The sequence below is a fragment of the Fomitiporia mediterranea genome, assembly GCF_000271605.1.
Source record: "Fomitiporia mediterranea MF3/22 unplaced genomic scaffold FOMMEscaffold_11, whole genome shotgun sequence".
Classification (NCBI taxonomy): Eukaryota; Fungi; Basidiomycota; class Agaricomycetes; order Hymenochaetales; family Hymenochaetaceae; genus Fomitiporia; species Fomitiporia mediterranea.
This window is the reverse complement of record NW_006760396.1, coordinates 783367-798585: the sequence shown is the minus strand read 5'-3', so window position 1 is coordinate 798585 and position 15219 is coordinate 783367. Positions and strand designations below refer to the sequence as shown.

Sequence of the window (15219 nt, the reverse complement as noted above, 5' to 3'; positions counted from 1 at the left end):
TTTTCTTTCATTTTTGCTTCCTCGACTGCTACCTCTGCAGCCCTTCACACGCTTGTACACCTCCGTGCCTACAAGTACTGAAGAAAGAGCTCGTTAGTAGGAGGAGTATCAGCACGTCAGACCTATGACATACCCTCGGATGCAAGCATTGACACTGTGTCTAATGCTGGCTGGAAACAATGATTCACTGTCCTCATCAACTAAGGCTGTTGATTAGTCACAGATAGAAAAATGCAGACTTGAATGCATAGATAGCATGGATTAGATTTTCTAGTACTACTGAGCTCAGGAGACGAAGGGTAGATTTGGTTATTACATTTACGAGGTGAAGGCAAGCAACATCACGTGTTTATGTTGGTCATCCAGCTAGTTTTACAATCGCCTTATGTGAGTCTATGACCCCTTTGTCACTGTTTAAGAGTATAGTAAATGCTTACAAGTACTGTAATAAAGTAAACGATTACTACATGACTACACTATGTCAAAATAGAGGACTTCTAGCCACTGCCTTCAACACTGCCGTTGCTTTGAGCGTAGGATGCGCGGGAGTAGGCGGCACGAAGAAGAGCTTCACTGTATGCCTTTTCCACAGAATTCTTGTCGAATTCTAACACAAACGTGCTGGGCAAGTGAAGCGTTTGGCGTACTTCTTTGACACGTTCCTCTAAATCCTTGTTTATTCTGCCTGTGTTAAAGAGGAATGGCGTCTATTGTAAATGGCAGAAGTAAGCCGTCAATATATCAAAATAATATTATTTATCACATACCGGACCGTAATGGCCAACATCACACCAGGTATCAGGTTTATCTGGGCTCGGAACTCGCCAGTGCATGTGGAAAGCAACACCTATGTGGCCAATGTATGTACCTGACGTTGGACCAGATCCAGAGAACATGAAATCCTCGTGATCGACCATTTGTAAGCTGCTGAATTCTGGTACACTCAACCGTTTCGTGTGTTGTGCCTTGGTCCGTTTGTGTGCCATACCAGGAATCGGCTTTTCAACCACCACCAAGGACAGGAACAGCTGGGCCATGTTGTAATCTTGAAACCACTGATCAGCATGCTCCTCAGAGACTTTGTAGTTGTATGTATTATCTCTGGTGGCAACATAGGTGATTTCAAACACAATCGCAGGCCGAAAGTCGACTGATATGACAGCACCAAAGCTGTTGTCATAGTTACTAGAGCCTTTTCCGAACAAATTTAGAGATGTCTCCAACTAATATAGCTGTTAGAATAACGAGCACAGTGTAGGCTAGAAACACATACGCTAATGGTCCTCGTTCCAGCTGTAATGTGACCGAATCGATAGTTATTGTCCAATCGATGGAGAGCTGAGAAACAATGATAGACAACAAACGACTGGTACTCTGCACTCAGGGACTTCAACCTATCGCAGTCCATGTCAACCTCGTCCTTCGGAAGGCTTTCGACAGTCGAGGCTCGGCAGATATAAACCATCTGGCTGGTCCCATCAGTCCTTGTAATCACCTAATATGCTATGGGAAATTCGTTTACACCGGATCAAAGAGACAACGAACCTCCTTGGAATCGATAACGTCCTTTAATTCAGCAGCCCGCAATTTATCGAATAGGGCATAGGGCATTGTGAAGTACTAGATCCAGTAGTCAGTATTAGCAGGATTGAGTAGGCTCGAAACACTCACAGTGATGACACGATCCTTGAAATCATCCAGCGTTTTCTGAAGTTGACCGGAGACAGCTAATAGAAAGCAACGTTAGATCTGCTAAGGGAACAGGATGAAGATAATCTACACGTACTGGACAGGGCACTATGAGCCTTTTCACCTGTTCCAGAATGAGAAGGCCCTATCAGGGATGTGGCTGCGGTTTGAGACGAGGACGTCCACTCGTTGGTGGCAGCAGAGGAGTCACTTCCATCGTCAGAAGGACTGTGTGGTGCTGTTGATAAATCAGAGGGAGTCGCATTCTCAATCAATGTATTCATGGTAGAAGAATAAACAGTACAATGCCACAGAATGGACAAGAATGAGGTGTTTGCAGGGGAAGCTTGACGAAAAGGGGTGCCACATATCTATGCCGTTATAAGGTTGGGAAAATATAAACTCAACCAACTGTGACGCGGCAGTACTAGCCTCTTTTGGGCTATACAATGATGGACGAAATAACTTCCTCAAATAACCTCAAATGAATATTTGGGCAACATAGAATTGTAGAGGACATCTGTAGCTACAAATGTATGTTTTTATTTTTCAAAAATATTAAGTACAAATTTTTTTATTTCCTAAGAAAACTTTTTTTGTTAAAATGGTCTAAAATTGCATTTCTATAAGTTTGAGCACTACTTGAAAATTTTCGACCCAGATTTTTGCCGCTTATATAATACAAACATTATGTAATTGTTTTAATAATAATACATTTGTCAGCATTTTCTAAAGTAATTTTTTCCAAACACTTAGAAAGTTGAACAAACACTATATAACTGTTTAAAAACTAACTTTAGACATTAATAATTGTATCTGAATAAGTTTTGAACTTGCTAGAGCTAATAAAACAAAGTCAATTTTTTCTGACCTAGAAATTTTTGCTGTAGGGTCCTTCCAAAAGTAGTATGTGGCTGTGCTGTGACTGATGTAACAGGTTGGTTGAGTTCATGTTTTCCCAACCTTATAAGTGTATGTGTGTAAACCTTCCAGAAATACTCCTTCCTTTCTTAGCTGTATTGTTACTACAGAAGGATTATGTTAAGATGTGTTATGTGAAATTATGTGAGAGTTACATATAATCTAATATGTATTGATTTAGGTTTGTAGCTTAATGTTGATCACTTTTATGTGCCTTGTTTATACTAAGGTACTTGCCTGTATAGTTACTTAAAGCTGTATAAAAACTGTTTCTAACTATATACAGTTTTTGTACACATGTACTGATTTTACAATAGTACAACTATAGTATAGTAGTGTTAGATGACTCTAGAAGAAAACCCTTGCCTGGATTCATTAATGTTTCTGTACTTTTATTACAAATCTCCTTTCTCTATTATAAAGTCTAGAAATGCACACATATGTGCCCCTGTCTTTTGACAGTACTAGAGTACTAGCCAAAATAAATATATCTTATTATGACCTATTAAATGACTAAGATGCCTAGGAAACCTGAGTACTCTGAAGAAGATTACTATCTTAGTTACTAATACTCCTGGTTCCTTAGTTTCACAATACTACAATACTATACTAATAAAAGTAAGTACTTTACCTACTCATAGACTGTAGTGTGACTAATACTACTCTCACTTTCCAAGTTCACAGAAGTATTAGGTAATGTTTACTATATAGTATAGACTTGTAGAGTAGTACTTTTGCTATAACAGACAGGCTGCTTCTTAATTAATGTATTTTAGAGTACTCATAATGTTCTAAGAGTTATTAGCTTTCCTTTACTACTTAAACTTAAAGGTCTATCTGGTAGGATACTGTTCATCCTTATTTTATTTCCAAATATCACAATCCTTCTATTAGTAATCTAGAGAATTCTTGCCTGTTGTGTATTGAATATTATGTAAATATACAGAAGTCTAGTACAATACTTGCTTCCCTCCTGTAAAGCATCTCTACCATAATATATAAATGTTCTTTAACTAATGTATTTCAAAAGAAATTTATCCTTTACTTATATACACAATCAAGCCTCTCTTACTATGCCTAGACAAACAATACAATGCCTCTCTTATTACATGAGAGAATTAGGGACATTATTACTAACACATTCTGTAACACTCTCAACTCTATTGTCTCTAGAGGATACAGTGTATCTAACATTATTACTAACAGGAAAATTTACTAAGTTAGTCTTGAATGTCTCCTTTTTGTTTATTACTATATACTATAGCTTATACATTTGTTAGCTAGACTATAATGTATTGTTTGTCATTCCCTACCAGCCAGTTTACAACCCTAGACTGGACAAGTGTAAATACAATTAGATTCCAGACTTAGTACTATCTGTTAACAGTCATCCAAGATTCATTGTCAAGATTGTAACTATACAAAGTAAAGCTTCCTTAGACAAACAGAGCCTTAATTAGTTTTGACTGTACACTCTTAATGTATTAATATCTATTAATACTACAGAGTTTGTCATGTTTTTATTCTACAATTTCCCTGTTACTAATACTACACTCCCTGAACTGACAATCAGAGAGTTTGTAGAAACTCAAGCACATATAATAAGTATGACAGTATAGAATGTTGAAGGGAACTTCTGTGCTTTTGTTTTACCTATAAGTCTTAAGATAAATATATTTTAGTACAAGTATAATAATAATGGAAGAATTCAAATAAGAAGTACTAGCCTAGTATGTCTTATTTAAATTGCTTGTAAACACTATACTAACAGAACAAGAGTATGTCTCAGATAATATAAACTACATTACAAGTAATGACAAGTAATAATAAAATACATTCTATCATACATTCTACATCTGAGACATACCTATGTAGTATATATAGACTAACTAATTAATGGACAATAAAGTAAAGCTAGAGAGTAAGCTAAGTCTACTATCCCCCCTCTTTGTGTAATCCCTCTAAGCCTCTTACATAACCTTCTAACAGTTAGACACAAGGCTCATAACCTGTTTGGTGAGGAATCATACTAATAGCTCAAGGGGTAACACACAAAGGTAACAATAATATTGTATAAGGTCAGAATAACCTTATATATATATACTCTATACTAGGGATGATACACAATATATACATATACAGTGAAACCTGTCATTAAGCATGACCTACTGTGGACAAGTGAGGCCATGCTTAATAAGAGGTTATGCTTGTTGACAGTAGCTTAAGTAAAGTAATAAAATTTCCTTATTTGTAGTACATAACTCAATAATACATTGTCTACTTAAAAAATGACCAAATATTAGTCTGTTCAAGAGAACTATTTATTTTCTTGCATAGGTTTCTTGTAAGCTTTGGAAAAAGTGCTCTAGCCTCAGTAAACTCAGCACCAATCTTACTCTGAAAGAGCACATTGAGCTTTGAAAGCAATTGGACAGCCTCTGTATAGCTTTTGATGCTTCAACTTTGGTGCTTTACCATGGGCAGGATCCTTTGGTAGAGATGTATCATTGACTGTACTTGTTTGTGGATGAATACTAGTGGAAGCATGGATATCTGGAAGCAGAGCTGAGAGATTGACAGGGGAAGCTTCTCTAGAATAAGTGAAAACAATTTCACTAGCATCCTTGAGTGTTCCATCTGGGTTCTGTGCACATCCAAGCTCCTCAGACATGATGATCAATAAGTTTTAATAGTGGTTTTCATTACATTATGCATTTATTTTACAAAATGGAGGTGGCCTGTACAAAAAGTGGCTCTCTCTGGGTCAAGATCTGTACTGTTACATGACCCAAAATTTCCTTTAATTAAGCATATTCTTGATCTCACACCTTAATGCTTAATACTTAATGCCCTTTATGCTTAATATACCTCTATTTTCCTACCTACCAACTTGGTGGATCAAATTTTTCATACTTATTGAGAGGAAATGCTAAACTACAAGTATGCTTATTAACAGGTTTCACTGTATACACATATCTTAGAAAACACTAAAACAGTAGTCTTAACAGTTTATGAGCAGACTGTACACATAACAATGTTAACAATTTCTGTAATATACTCATGTTATCCTTTGTTAATCTGTATACTATGTATATGTCTAGATTTGGTCACTCACAGAGTAGAAAACCTATAATTGTAGGTGCAGACTTTTTGTATAATACTTTCCTCTGAGCAAGCATACTTATAGACCTTGCTTTATATGATCTTTATAAGGAAGTTGTATAGTATAAAGTAGTACAGAAACTAGTAAACTCATTAATTGAATGAGTCAGAACAACTGGATGTTAAATCAGTTGACAATAACAGTAGTTATGTAAAAGTATTATACTGTACAACAGTTGGAGATTGAAACCAACAATCACTCTTCTACAATTATCTCAACAGACCTTATTAACTAACAATTAACCTAGGTATTCAATATTGACCTTAATGTGCTCCAGAATATCTGTCTAGAGAATAATTGTGTGTAGAATAGTATTAGTTAAGTTAGGACTCATTACTCATGAGTCATGGATTTATATATGTTTAATGTTCTTATGTGATTGAATAGCTAAAGTAGCTATAAAAAATAAAGAGTATAATATACTTTTCTTAATAACTAATAGATATAAGTACTAGTGTACATGTAGATTATCTAGGGTCATATTACCTTAGTACTATACTCCTAAATCCCCTTCCAGAGACAAAAACTCTATTTCCTTAATAGTACACACTCTATAGCTTGTTCTCTCATTTAAACTGTATTTTACACCCTTCTTTATATGAATCAGTATTGTACATTCTAGAAGAAAAAGGTATAAAGTCTCTCTGAATTGTCCTAGTACTCTATCCAGGACCTGGAACCTTAGAGTTATTCTGTTACTAGTAGGACACAAACATTTATCAGTATATATAGTGTGGACTAGGTGTCAAGCCAAGCTTAACATTGCACCCTTTTGGTGTAGAGATTCTATACATATTCTATTGTATATGGTAATTCCTTACATATTCCTCACAAGGTAAAAAATGATCTGAGTAATGCTAACAGTTGTTACTCTGAACAATGTGTATTAGAAAACATCTCTCATAATATATATACATATATATGTACTCACACAGTAAAGGAGACAGCTTGATCCTGAATAAGTACTGTTACAAGTATAAATTGTTAAAGCCAACCAAAGTTCTCCAGTACTCTGCTACTTTGTATATAACTAACACAATCATCATAAATGTAAAGGCCAATAGAAATGACCTGAAAATGGCTAGTAGATATTAATATTATAAAATAAATAACAAACAAGTCTAGAACTGTAAGACAGAGGGATAATGTTCATGCAGAGGTTAGGATCAATAAGAACACTCTCAATTTCAAAATGCACCTATTCATCTTCTCCCACCCTAACTTCCGCCTTATCTTTCAGGTACATGTAATTGGAAATGGGTGACAAGCTTCAAGAAGGTGGACGACCCTGAGTCTCTGACGTGGGGTGTAAACATACACTAATTTGATATTTTCTTCCTTACCTAAGTCTATGTGCATGCAAATTTAAAGTGGAGATGTGGAGATGAGCAAAGTGTACAGAGTGTTGTGCTTTGAAAACCTATCGAACTCCTCGGACGTGATAACTTGAAGTAAAGCTGTTCAGTATTCTCTTGTGCCTAGGTCTAATCTAGCTGTCGAATCAAGTGGTATGCGAAATATGTATCCGTTATGTAGAATCGACTCAAACGAATACAAATCGCCAGTAAGCAAGCCGCTCGAGAAGTATATCAGTACAATAAAGTAAACCACTATATAAATTACATGCAAAAGTTATACAACATAAATTATAATCTATATATATGTCCGATGGTGTTGTGATGATCTGCCGCTCGTTACACAGATGGATGTAACAAGATAAGTAAGTGGCATGAGACTGTCTGCAACGATCAGCAACAGCTCTGCCCATTTCACCCAAAAACCACATCAAGGATTCGAAATCGCCCTTACGAAGAAAGGGGATGGAGTGACCGTTCTAGGACTCACAAAACTCATTTAGCAATTGTATCCGGCCGTACCGCGTTCAGCATATTTGAATTCGAATTACGGATTCAAATTCGCCTTGGGCCTCGCACGCTTCGGTTTGTTACCCATCTTCTGCTCGCCTGCAACGACTTCTCCCACCTTATCTACCCTCCTTCCTTCCCCACCAGGTTGGCCAGATTTAGGGGCGTTGAAAGTCATCGAAGCCTTAGGTTTCTGACCCAGCTTCTTTGCACCCCTCGGTCTATTGCCGGCTCCCTTTCGAGAGCCAACAGGCCCGGCAACAGGTGGACCGGGTTGAGCTTGGGTCTCACGTCGTATGCGTTCCTCCTCAGCAGCCCACCACTGCATGAACTCCATCTCTTCACGTATCGCCAGTTCTTCTGCAGCCCGTGCCTGCTCTTCACGTTGTATCTCAAGTAGACTCGTCTTTGGTCGAGAAGAGCCCCCTTTTTGATCTTCCTGCTGCTGCTGGATGGCTAGGAAGGACGGAGGTGAGGTAGATGAAGTTGTGCCCGCGGGTTTCGCCTGCTTTGGCTCTGGAGTGGGTTCTGGTAAGGTCGCCCAAGCCTTAGCCGTTCCCTCTCTGTACCGAAATTTGTTAACATCACTTCATATTGGAGGCTAGAGTAAACGAGACTTACGAAACTTTCCGAATCATGGGGGTCGCGCTGACAGGCAAAGCCTGGCGTGTAGGTGTGAAAGTCGGGCCTAAGGGAGCCTTGCCTTTACCGAGCATAGCAAGTCCAACTTGAGGAGCATTGGAAGGTGTCTGTGCCACTGGTGGTCTGGCCCCCGAAACCTGGTGTTCCCGGAGATCGCGAGTCAAACCTGAAGGTGCAGGGCTGGTCTGCAATTCTAGTGGTTTCCGGGCAAGCGTTGGACTACCCGGCATAGCTGACGGCCCACTACCCGCAACAGGTTCGGCTTTGGGTATCCTCCATGGAGAACTTGGACCCGCCCTTGGCTGCGAAGATTGGGCTGTATCGGATTTCTGAGGCGTACGATGCGCCGATGAGGACGGTCCTGCACTCGGTGCGTCGAAACCAATGATACGGGGTTGTCCCGGCGGAGTCGTCGAAGCTGGCACCGTCTTTTGGCCCTCTGCCTCCGCCATGATGGTTCTGAGATCCGGTTTACTAATAGATTATCAGCGATTTGTGCCGTAAAAATGTGTATGAAATTACTGACCTCGAGGCAACACGAGATTTCCACGGACTATACGTCCCCGAAGCAGGAGCCTGCGGACCTCTCGCAGGACCAACGTTCGGACTCCCCTGCGCGGCAGGTAGGCTAATAGGTGGTATCTCGTCCCGTACATCATCCATGATAAAAATGTCGTCGGACACTTCTGCGGGCGCATCACGAATAGGTGCAGACAGAGGCGTCGTCCCAAGTCGGTGTTCAATGGGTGGGCTGTACGAACTGGACAGCGGCTCCCCGGATGGCCTTCGAATCCGTCTTGTTGTCGAACCAGTCGCTAATGGTGACAATTTAGGTGAATGGCGAATTGCTCCCGGAGTCGTTCTCCGCCCAGGAATAATAGGTTGCGGAATATCCTGTAACACAAGCCAGTCTTTCCAAGCTTCCAAAGCTTTCTCGACCACTTTTCCTGTGCGCGACATGGGTGACTTCTCAGCTTGAAGATCACGAACAAACAATGAGAGTTGACGAATTAGCTGTTCCGAAAGATCATCGAGCATTCGGCTTTCTAACAAGGTCTCGATGTTACGCGAGAGGTAGCCTTGTATGCTCTTGACCAGTTGATCCGCGAAGAAATGTGAAGCTTCCGATAGTATCGAGCATGCATTGTTAATGTTAAGGAAATGAAGGATGACAGACGAGCAAATGAGAATAAGACGATCCAAAAGAAGCTCGCCCTGGTTGTCATGTATATGTAAGTGCACGGAGGCAGATTCTAAAAAATAATAACATACTGCGATATCTATGACTTCAAACATAAACTCGACTACATCATCGGCCGTGTCTGCGAAATCTATATCCAAATCAGCATAGTCCGTATGAGCGTATTAGAATTAGAGTTACCTAGTACGTCAAATATCTCTTCATTTCCACCAGCATAAATGTACCCTACTACGAAGTCCATGGAGCGCCGACCCACATGCCTCAAGTTGACCGCCAGCGCATTGTTCGGCCGTCGACGCTTTATAGTCCAATCCGGATCATCGAAGAAATCCGCGAAGAACGGGGATCGCGCCCGTAAGATCATAGAATGGCAATACATATGTGCATCCGCCAGCTCCAAGATGGTATCCGGAGCGACAGGATGCGCTCCTGAAGAATCATAATTCCAAGATGCCTCGTTTTGCGCACTATCGAGTAACGCTCTCAAATCAGCGGCCAGCCGTTCGGCTGGTGGACGCTTCACAGGAGCGCTCAGTGAATCAGCAAGAGCAGGGAGATGAAGTAGCGTTGCAAGTTTCTGGAGTTCATTCCGAATATCAGTCGCTGTTAACTTTCCCATGCATTCCACAAACTTGTCACTGATCGCTAAGAAAACTCGCCGGTCCCAGATAGCAGGTATATCGTCAGTATAAAGATAAACCGCGAGCATCAGCGCAGAAAGAGGATGTGTTCCTAAGAGCCGTAGAACCGGTTGAGAAGAACCAGTTTGACTTTTAGCTAGTTGCAATCGAGTCCTCCCATCAGAATCCTTGACAACCTGACCTAGAAGTGCACCTTTCATGACTCGCGAGCGTGCAGAAAAGATAACGCGATGAACGGGAAATTCGAATCCAGAGTCGACCTTGATGAAAAGATCTGCACCATGTCCCAGGTTTGCACCTTCGAAGATTCCATTCCCTTCTACCCTTCGTGCTAGTGCATCACGTTTGATCAACTCAAGCAACCGCATGAGCACTTTGATGTCCCGCTTGATAGGCGCTTCCTCCGTGTCGTCGTCGACTTCCGTACTAGCATCGTCGGATGCTGATTGCGGAGGTTCCGTATGTCCTCCAGATGATGGTGGAGTTGCTACATCTGAGCTGTAACCCACTTGCCTCTCATGTTCTCCGAAGGACGAGAAATACGGTTGAACCCTATCCATATCTTCGGCAACCGAGTTACCTCTTAGATATATCGGAGTAGGTGAACATTCTGCCTTCAGCACAGCAAAGGCGCCGGCGCTACTTGCAGCAACAGCCACTGCTCTTTGAAGAAACGGTACACGAGTGAACTTTGATGTTTTATTCGTGCGGCCACGAGTATAGACGTGTCCGGACTCGGTGCATAACACGATAGTACCATCTGACCCCAATGCGACATCCTAAACACCAAAGTGAGATTTTGAAACGCGAATCATAGTTGAATAACACTTGCCTTAACAGCGGTGAACTGTTTCCGAAGCGCCCAAATACGTCTCACATTCACGCCTGTATTCTTTCCAGGTGATGGTCCTGTGTCTGCAGCTGGAGTAGAGGGTGGAGGATTGAGGTTGAAGGTAAACACTTCGCCGTTTGATGACAGCGCAGCAAAAGTAGTGTCACAGCTGACGACCTTCGCAATACTAGCGTTGTTCTGACTCATTGGCGGCCTATACACCTGGATCTCCGAAGGAAAACTCTGCGTCGGAAAGCTAAGTTTATTAGGTAAGCAAAACAAAACCAGGTTAGTAAATAAATAAATAGCACGTACTTGATCTTGAAGGTGCGTCCGTTATGGAAGCAATGAGCATCGTGATTTGCTAGCAGGACTGCCATCGCACCATCCGATAGTGCAACATCGACAACGGGAAGTGTAATCTGAGTTACGCGCCTCGGGAGGACCTGAACGGGCGTCCCGGTGCGATCATATCCAAGCTGACCTCCGTTGGTTCCCCAAGTAAAGAGTTCGTTGTGCGTCCAACAGGCGGAGGCGGTCCGACATGCAGCAATGCCAATGACGTGTTCCTTCTTCAGCGGACCGACTATGCGCCGTGGAGCGGTTTGCATGGTCTGACTGGCATCAAGAGCGTACCCCAATTGGGAAAAGCGAGCTAGACCCCAGCTGAGGACCCCACCAGTCTTTGTCAACGCAAGAGTATGATCCTGGCCAAGAGCAACATCAACGATCTGTGCCTCAGAAGACAGCTCTTTCAGAGGTGCGAGTGCATATTGGATGTATTGTGCACTCCCGAACCCAAGTCGGCCACCACTTCCAAAACCGCATATACGGAGGTTTGCACGAAATTCTGAAGTGACAACTGCGGTATGCAATTTAGCCATATCAATACGTTCGGCCCGAATTGGCTGAAACCGCTCCTTTATCGAGAGCTTCTGGGGTTCAGCATGTTCTCTTTGTGGTGGAATGGGAACCAACTCCGGAAAGGTGCGATCGTCACCATCAACGACGCCAAGTGCGGCATTCCTGTTCGTCCCCCAAGTGTACAGATCAGTGGCTTCTGTGCTGCTCGGCTTTGTACCCTCAACGCTCGAATTGTAAACGTCAAATGCAGTATATCCTTCGTAATCCTTAAGTGACACGTCAATATCGCCGCGCTGAAGTAGAAGCACGCTGAGGGGGAAGAGCCAGATAAGCAACACTTCGCGCCTTGAAACGAACCGGTACTCACGACGCTGGAAGGTTTCCCGCATATAGCGCTCTATGAAGCGGTGTCCAGTGGCTTTCCCGATCTGCGATATTGACATCGATCTTGGGATGAGTGAGGAGAAGCTTGACAAACTCGAATGCCGCCGGGTCGAGCGAAGACACCGCGAGATGGAGGACGGTGCGTCCGAGCCAATCTCGCGCGTTGACGTCACACACGTTTGCTAGGTTTCCAGCAGCAGCTGATAACGGACTGGGTTTATTCCATGAACGACCTCCACTTGAGCTCAGGGCGGGTCCTTGGTTGGTCTGCGCGCTGGCGGCAGCACGGGAGGCATCAAGCAGGCGCTGGAAGGCCTGCTGGTTTCTGAGAGTAAAGTGGACATGGAGCGTAGTCATGCACAGATTAGCCCGCAACTAATCCTGCGACGGCGTAGGGCACAGTCGAAGCCCCTGGCGGTCGCTGGACGTCTGCGGTTGAAGAGAGTGCCTACTCGCGGAACCGAGTCGGGCACTGACAGATAAGCAATTTGTGAAGTCGTGGGATGGGTGGCGACTCCACTAAATTCAGGATAATAAAGTAGAGCTATAGTACGGGTGTCGCGGATGTGTAAAGAATAAGTTAAGTAGGCGGCTGTGGTGGAGGAAGGGAGAAGAGCGTAGATTGCTGCATTAATGACAAGTCCTCTCCATTGCCGCTGTGCTCGTGACTCGAACTGGGATGATGACGCACGTGCAAACGTGTGCTCCATTTATAGATAGATAGATATCAATGCTGATCATTGACTTGACAGAGATAGACGCATGTTTGCTACTTGGATTACTAGCTCCGTCATTGCACTTCGCCGCCTAGTATCAGGGATGCCTTATCGCCCAGATCTACCAGTCCCTCTCAATGAGCACGCCGAGCACCAAATCTTCTTTGAAGCAGCACATCACCTCCGTGACTCACCAGCATCCTTACCGGTACCGAATTCCACGCATTCGTTCTGGCTGCATCCTTCCAAAGAAGTAAATCCACTCGCAAAGGAGGGAAGTGAAGGTCCAATCACATCTGATGCGGACATTTGCATAATCGGCTCTGGCATCACCGGAGTATCCGCGGCTTACCATTTGTCTAAATCTGCTCCTGAGAAGAAAGTAGTAATTCTCGAGGCGCGAGATTTTTGTAAGTAATTTCGTCCAAGATAAGCAACACCAAATGTCAGGGAAATTTAAACATAAACTTCGTTAGGCTCCGGAGCTACAGGAAGAAATGGCGGACACCTTACCCCAGCTACCTTCCTAGACTTCGCCCGTCTTGCAAAAGAAATGGGCGTCGAAGAAGCAAAGAAACAATTTGCACTCGAAGATCACTCCGCAGACTCACTAGTCGAAATAATCAAAGCAAACAGACTAGAAGACATAGTCGACCTCGTCTCAGGCGGACATATCCAACTTTGTTTTACTGACGAAGAACTCGAGGGTGTGCGCGTTGACTATGAACGTGCAAAAGAGTCAGGTTTGGACGTTAGTACAGTTACGTTTCTCACAAAAGAGGAAGTACATGAAGTGAGTGGGACAACTTTGATTATGAGTTAGCTTAATCAATATCTACGACTAGAAATTCGGTGCGTCCTACCCAGCGACGCGAAGTCCAGCACACAACGTCTGGCCACTCAAAGTCGTCACTCAGCTCTTCCATCTCGCCAAAGCAGGATTTTCCTCCTCATCCGGTTCACTATCTCTCTTCACCTCCGCACCAGTCACCTCAATCTCTCCTTCCAACTCAAAAAACAATTCAGAGCGGCGATGGACACTATCGACTCCACGCGGGTCCATAAGTTGCACAACCGTCCTACACGCAACAAACGGCTACGCCTCCCATCTCCTCCCCTTCCTCGCCGGCCCAAAGGGCATCGTCCCCACCCGAGGCCAACTCATCGCAACCCGCGCCACCGTCCCCATCTCAGACGAAGAACGCGCCTCCTGGGGCGGGAACTCCCACTACGAATATTGGTTCCCACGTCCACCCAAATCCAACCACGACAAAGCGCATCCGTTAATCATTTTAGGAGGCGGACGCGAAGCGATAGGTGGATACGAAATTGGTACGACGGATGATAGTACTGTGAATCCGAAAGTGGGGAAGATATTGAGAGAGTTCTTGCCTGCTGTTTTCCCTGGGAAGTACGAGAAGGGGAATGAGCCCGAGAGGGAGTGGGTGCGTATATGCGTGCGCATTCACTGTTGCAGCCGTATTCATATTCTTTCTATCCATTTCTAGACTGGAATTATGGGGTTCACATCTCTGCGCGACCCTTTCGTAAGTATATCTCCTTCATAGAACAGTACTTTTATGCTAAACGAGGCATTACAGGTTGGGCCAGTCTTCACCCCAGACGGCTCTGAGCTCAAAGGCCAATACATCTCAGCAGGGTACACAGGGCACGGTATGCCACGTACTTTCGCCTGGTGCGTTTCTCCTCCATCCAACCATCAATTAAATAACCTCAAATGCACACCATTTTCATTTCTGTTTTCATGCAAAAATTTACACACTCACCACGACTCGCGCCATCGCGTCGGTCTGATCGCCGATCACTGAAACGCACCGACCTAATTGGATTCTGATGCGCCCTGCTCCGTCATATGTAAACATAAACATCCGAACATACACATACACCCATACATACAACGCACACATCCTGCCATTCGCATGAATAGTGCGGAAGCCGTCACCGCTCTCATACTACACGACCTCTCCGATACACCACGCGACAACTGGACTGTGCCCGAGTGGCTACCGAAGCGGTATCTTACGTGGACTCGGAAGTTGGCGTGATGACATCGACAAAGGAGAATGGAATTTGGAATAATAACTGCGGTTAAAAGTGGGTTTGTAGAAAAAGAATGGACGGAGGAAAGAACGTTGGGGATTTGAACGCATTTAACGGAGATTGACATAAAAACTCAGTAAAAAGTTCAGGAATGTGAACATTTAGTGGATAATATACATGTATACTACGACGCGAGAAATTTATTTCTGACGGAGAGGCAAAGCATAAGAGAAGAGGAAA

At 43.2% G+C, this 15219-nt stretch overlaps 3 protein-coding genes across 3 annotated transcripts; 1 reads left to right on the top strand and 2 right to left on the bottom strand.

Moving 5' to 3' along the window:
* Nucleotides 1–413: 413 nt before the first annotated feature.
* Nucleotides 414–2024, bottom strand: FOMMEDRAFT_22819 (uncharacterized protein). The gene is made up of 6 exons (XM_007269763.1): nt 1787–2024; nt 1672–1727; nt 1546–1620; nt 1274–1495; nt 768–1223; nt 414–707 (listed from the first exon to the last, which is right to left on the bottom strand). The coding sequence occupies exons 1-6, from the start codon at nt 1971–1973 to the stop codon at nt 498–500; spliced, it is 1206 nt and encodes a 401-aa protein (XP_007269825.1). The 5' UTR covers nt 1974–2024; the 3' UTR covers nt 414–497.
* Nucleotides 2025–7376: 5352 nt separating this feature from the next.
* FOMMEDRAFT_170318 (uncharacterized protein) lies at nt 7377–12720 on the bottom strand. Its single transcript, XM_007269988.1, has 8 exons — nt 12186–12720; nt 11270–12127; nt 10955–11210; nt 9662–10901; nt 9553–9611; nt 8807–9495; nt 8260–8754; nt 7377–8201 (listed from the first exon to the last, which is right to left on the bottom strand). Exons 1-8 carry the CDS (start codon nt 12557–12559, stop codon nt 7676–7678), a joined length of 4497 nt encoding a protein of 1498 aa, XP_007270050.1. The 5' UTR covers nt 12560–12720; the 3' UTR covers nt 7377–7675.
* A 301-nt stretch (nt 12721–13021) lies between these two features.
* FOMMEDRAFT_148582 (DAO-domain-containing protein) lies at nt 13022–15188 on the top strand (the record flags this gene model as incomplete). Its single annotated transcript, XM_007269987.1, has 6 exons — nt 13022–13328; nt 13395–13711; nt 13764–14363; nt 14427–14465; nt 14520–14614; nt 14867–15188. The coding sequence occupies 6 exons, from the start codon at nt 13022–13024 to the stop codon at nt 14982–14984; spliced, it is 1476 nt and encodes a 491-aa protein (XP_007270049.1). The 3' UTR covers nt 14985–15188.
* Nucleotides 15189–15219: the final 31 nt, after the last annotated feature.

Excerpts from the sequence above, each read along its gene's own strand:
- FOMMEDRAFT_22819 (XM_007269763.1), bottom strand. The coding sequence starts at position 1,973 with ATGAATACATTGATTGAGAATGCGACTCCCTCTGATTTATCAACAGCA. Across the intron at positions 1,621-1,671 it reads TCAAGGATCGTGTCATCACT|TACTTCACAATGCCCTATGC; the intron begins GTGAGTGTTTCG and ends TACTGGATCTAG. Across the intron at positions 708-767 it reads ATGTTGGCCATTACGGTCCG|ACGCCATTCCTCTTTAACAC; the intron begins GTATGTGATAAA and ends CATTTACAATAG.
- FOMMEDRAFT_170318 (XM_007269988.1), bottom strand. The coding sequence starts at position 12,559 with ATGACTACGCTCCATGTCCACTTTACTCTCAGAAACCAGCAGGCCTTC. Across the intron at positions 9,612-9,661 it reads AGAGATATTTGACGTACTAG|ATTTCGCAGACACGGCCGAT; the intron begins GTAACTCTAATT and ends ATTTGGATATAG. Across the intron at positions 9,496-9,552 it reads TTGAAGTCATAGATATCGCA|GGCGAGCTTCTTTTGGATCG; the intron begins GTATGTTATTAT and ends CATGACAACCAG.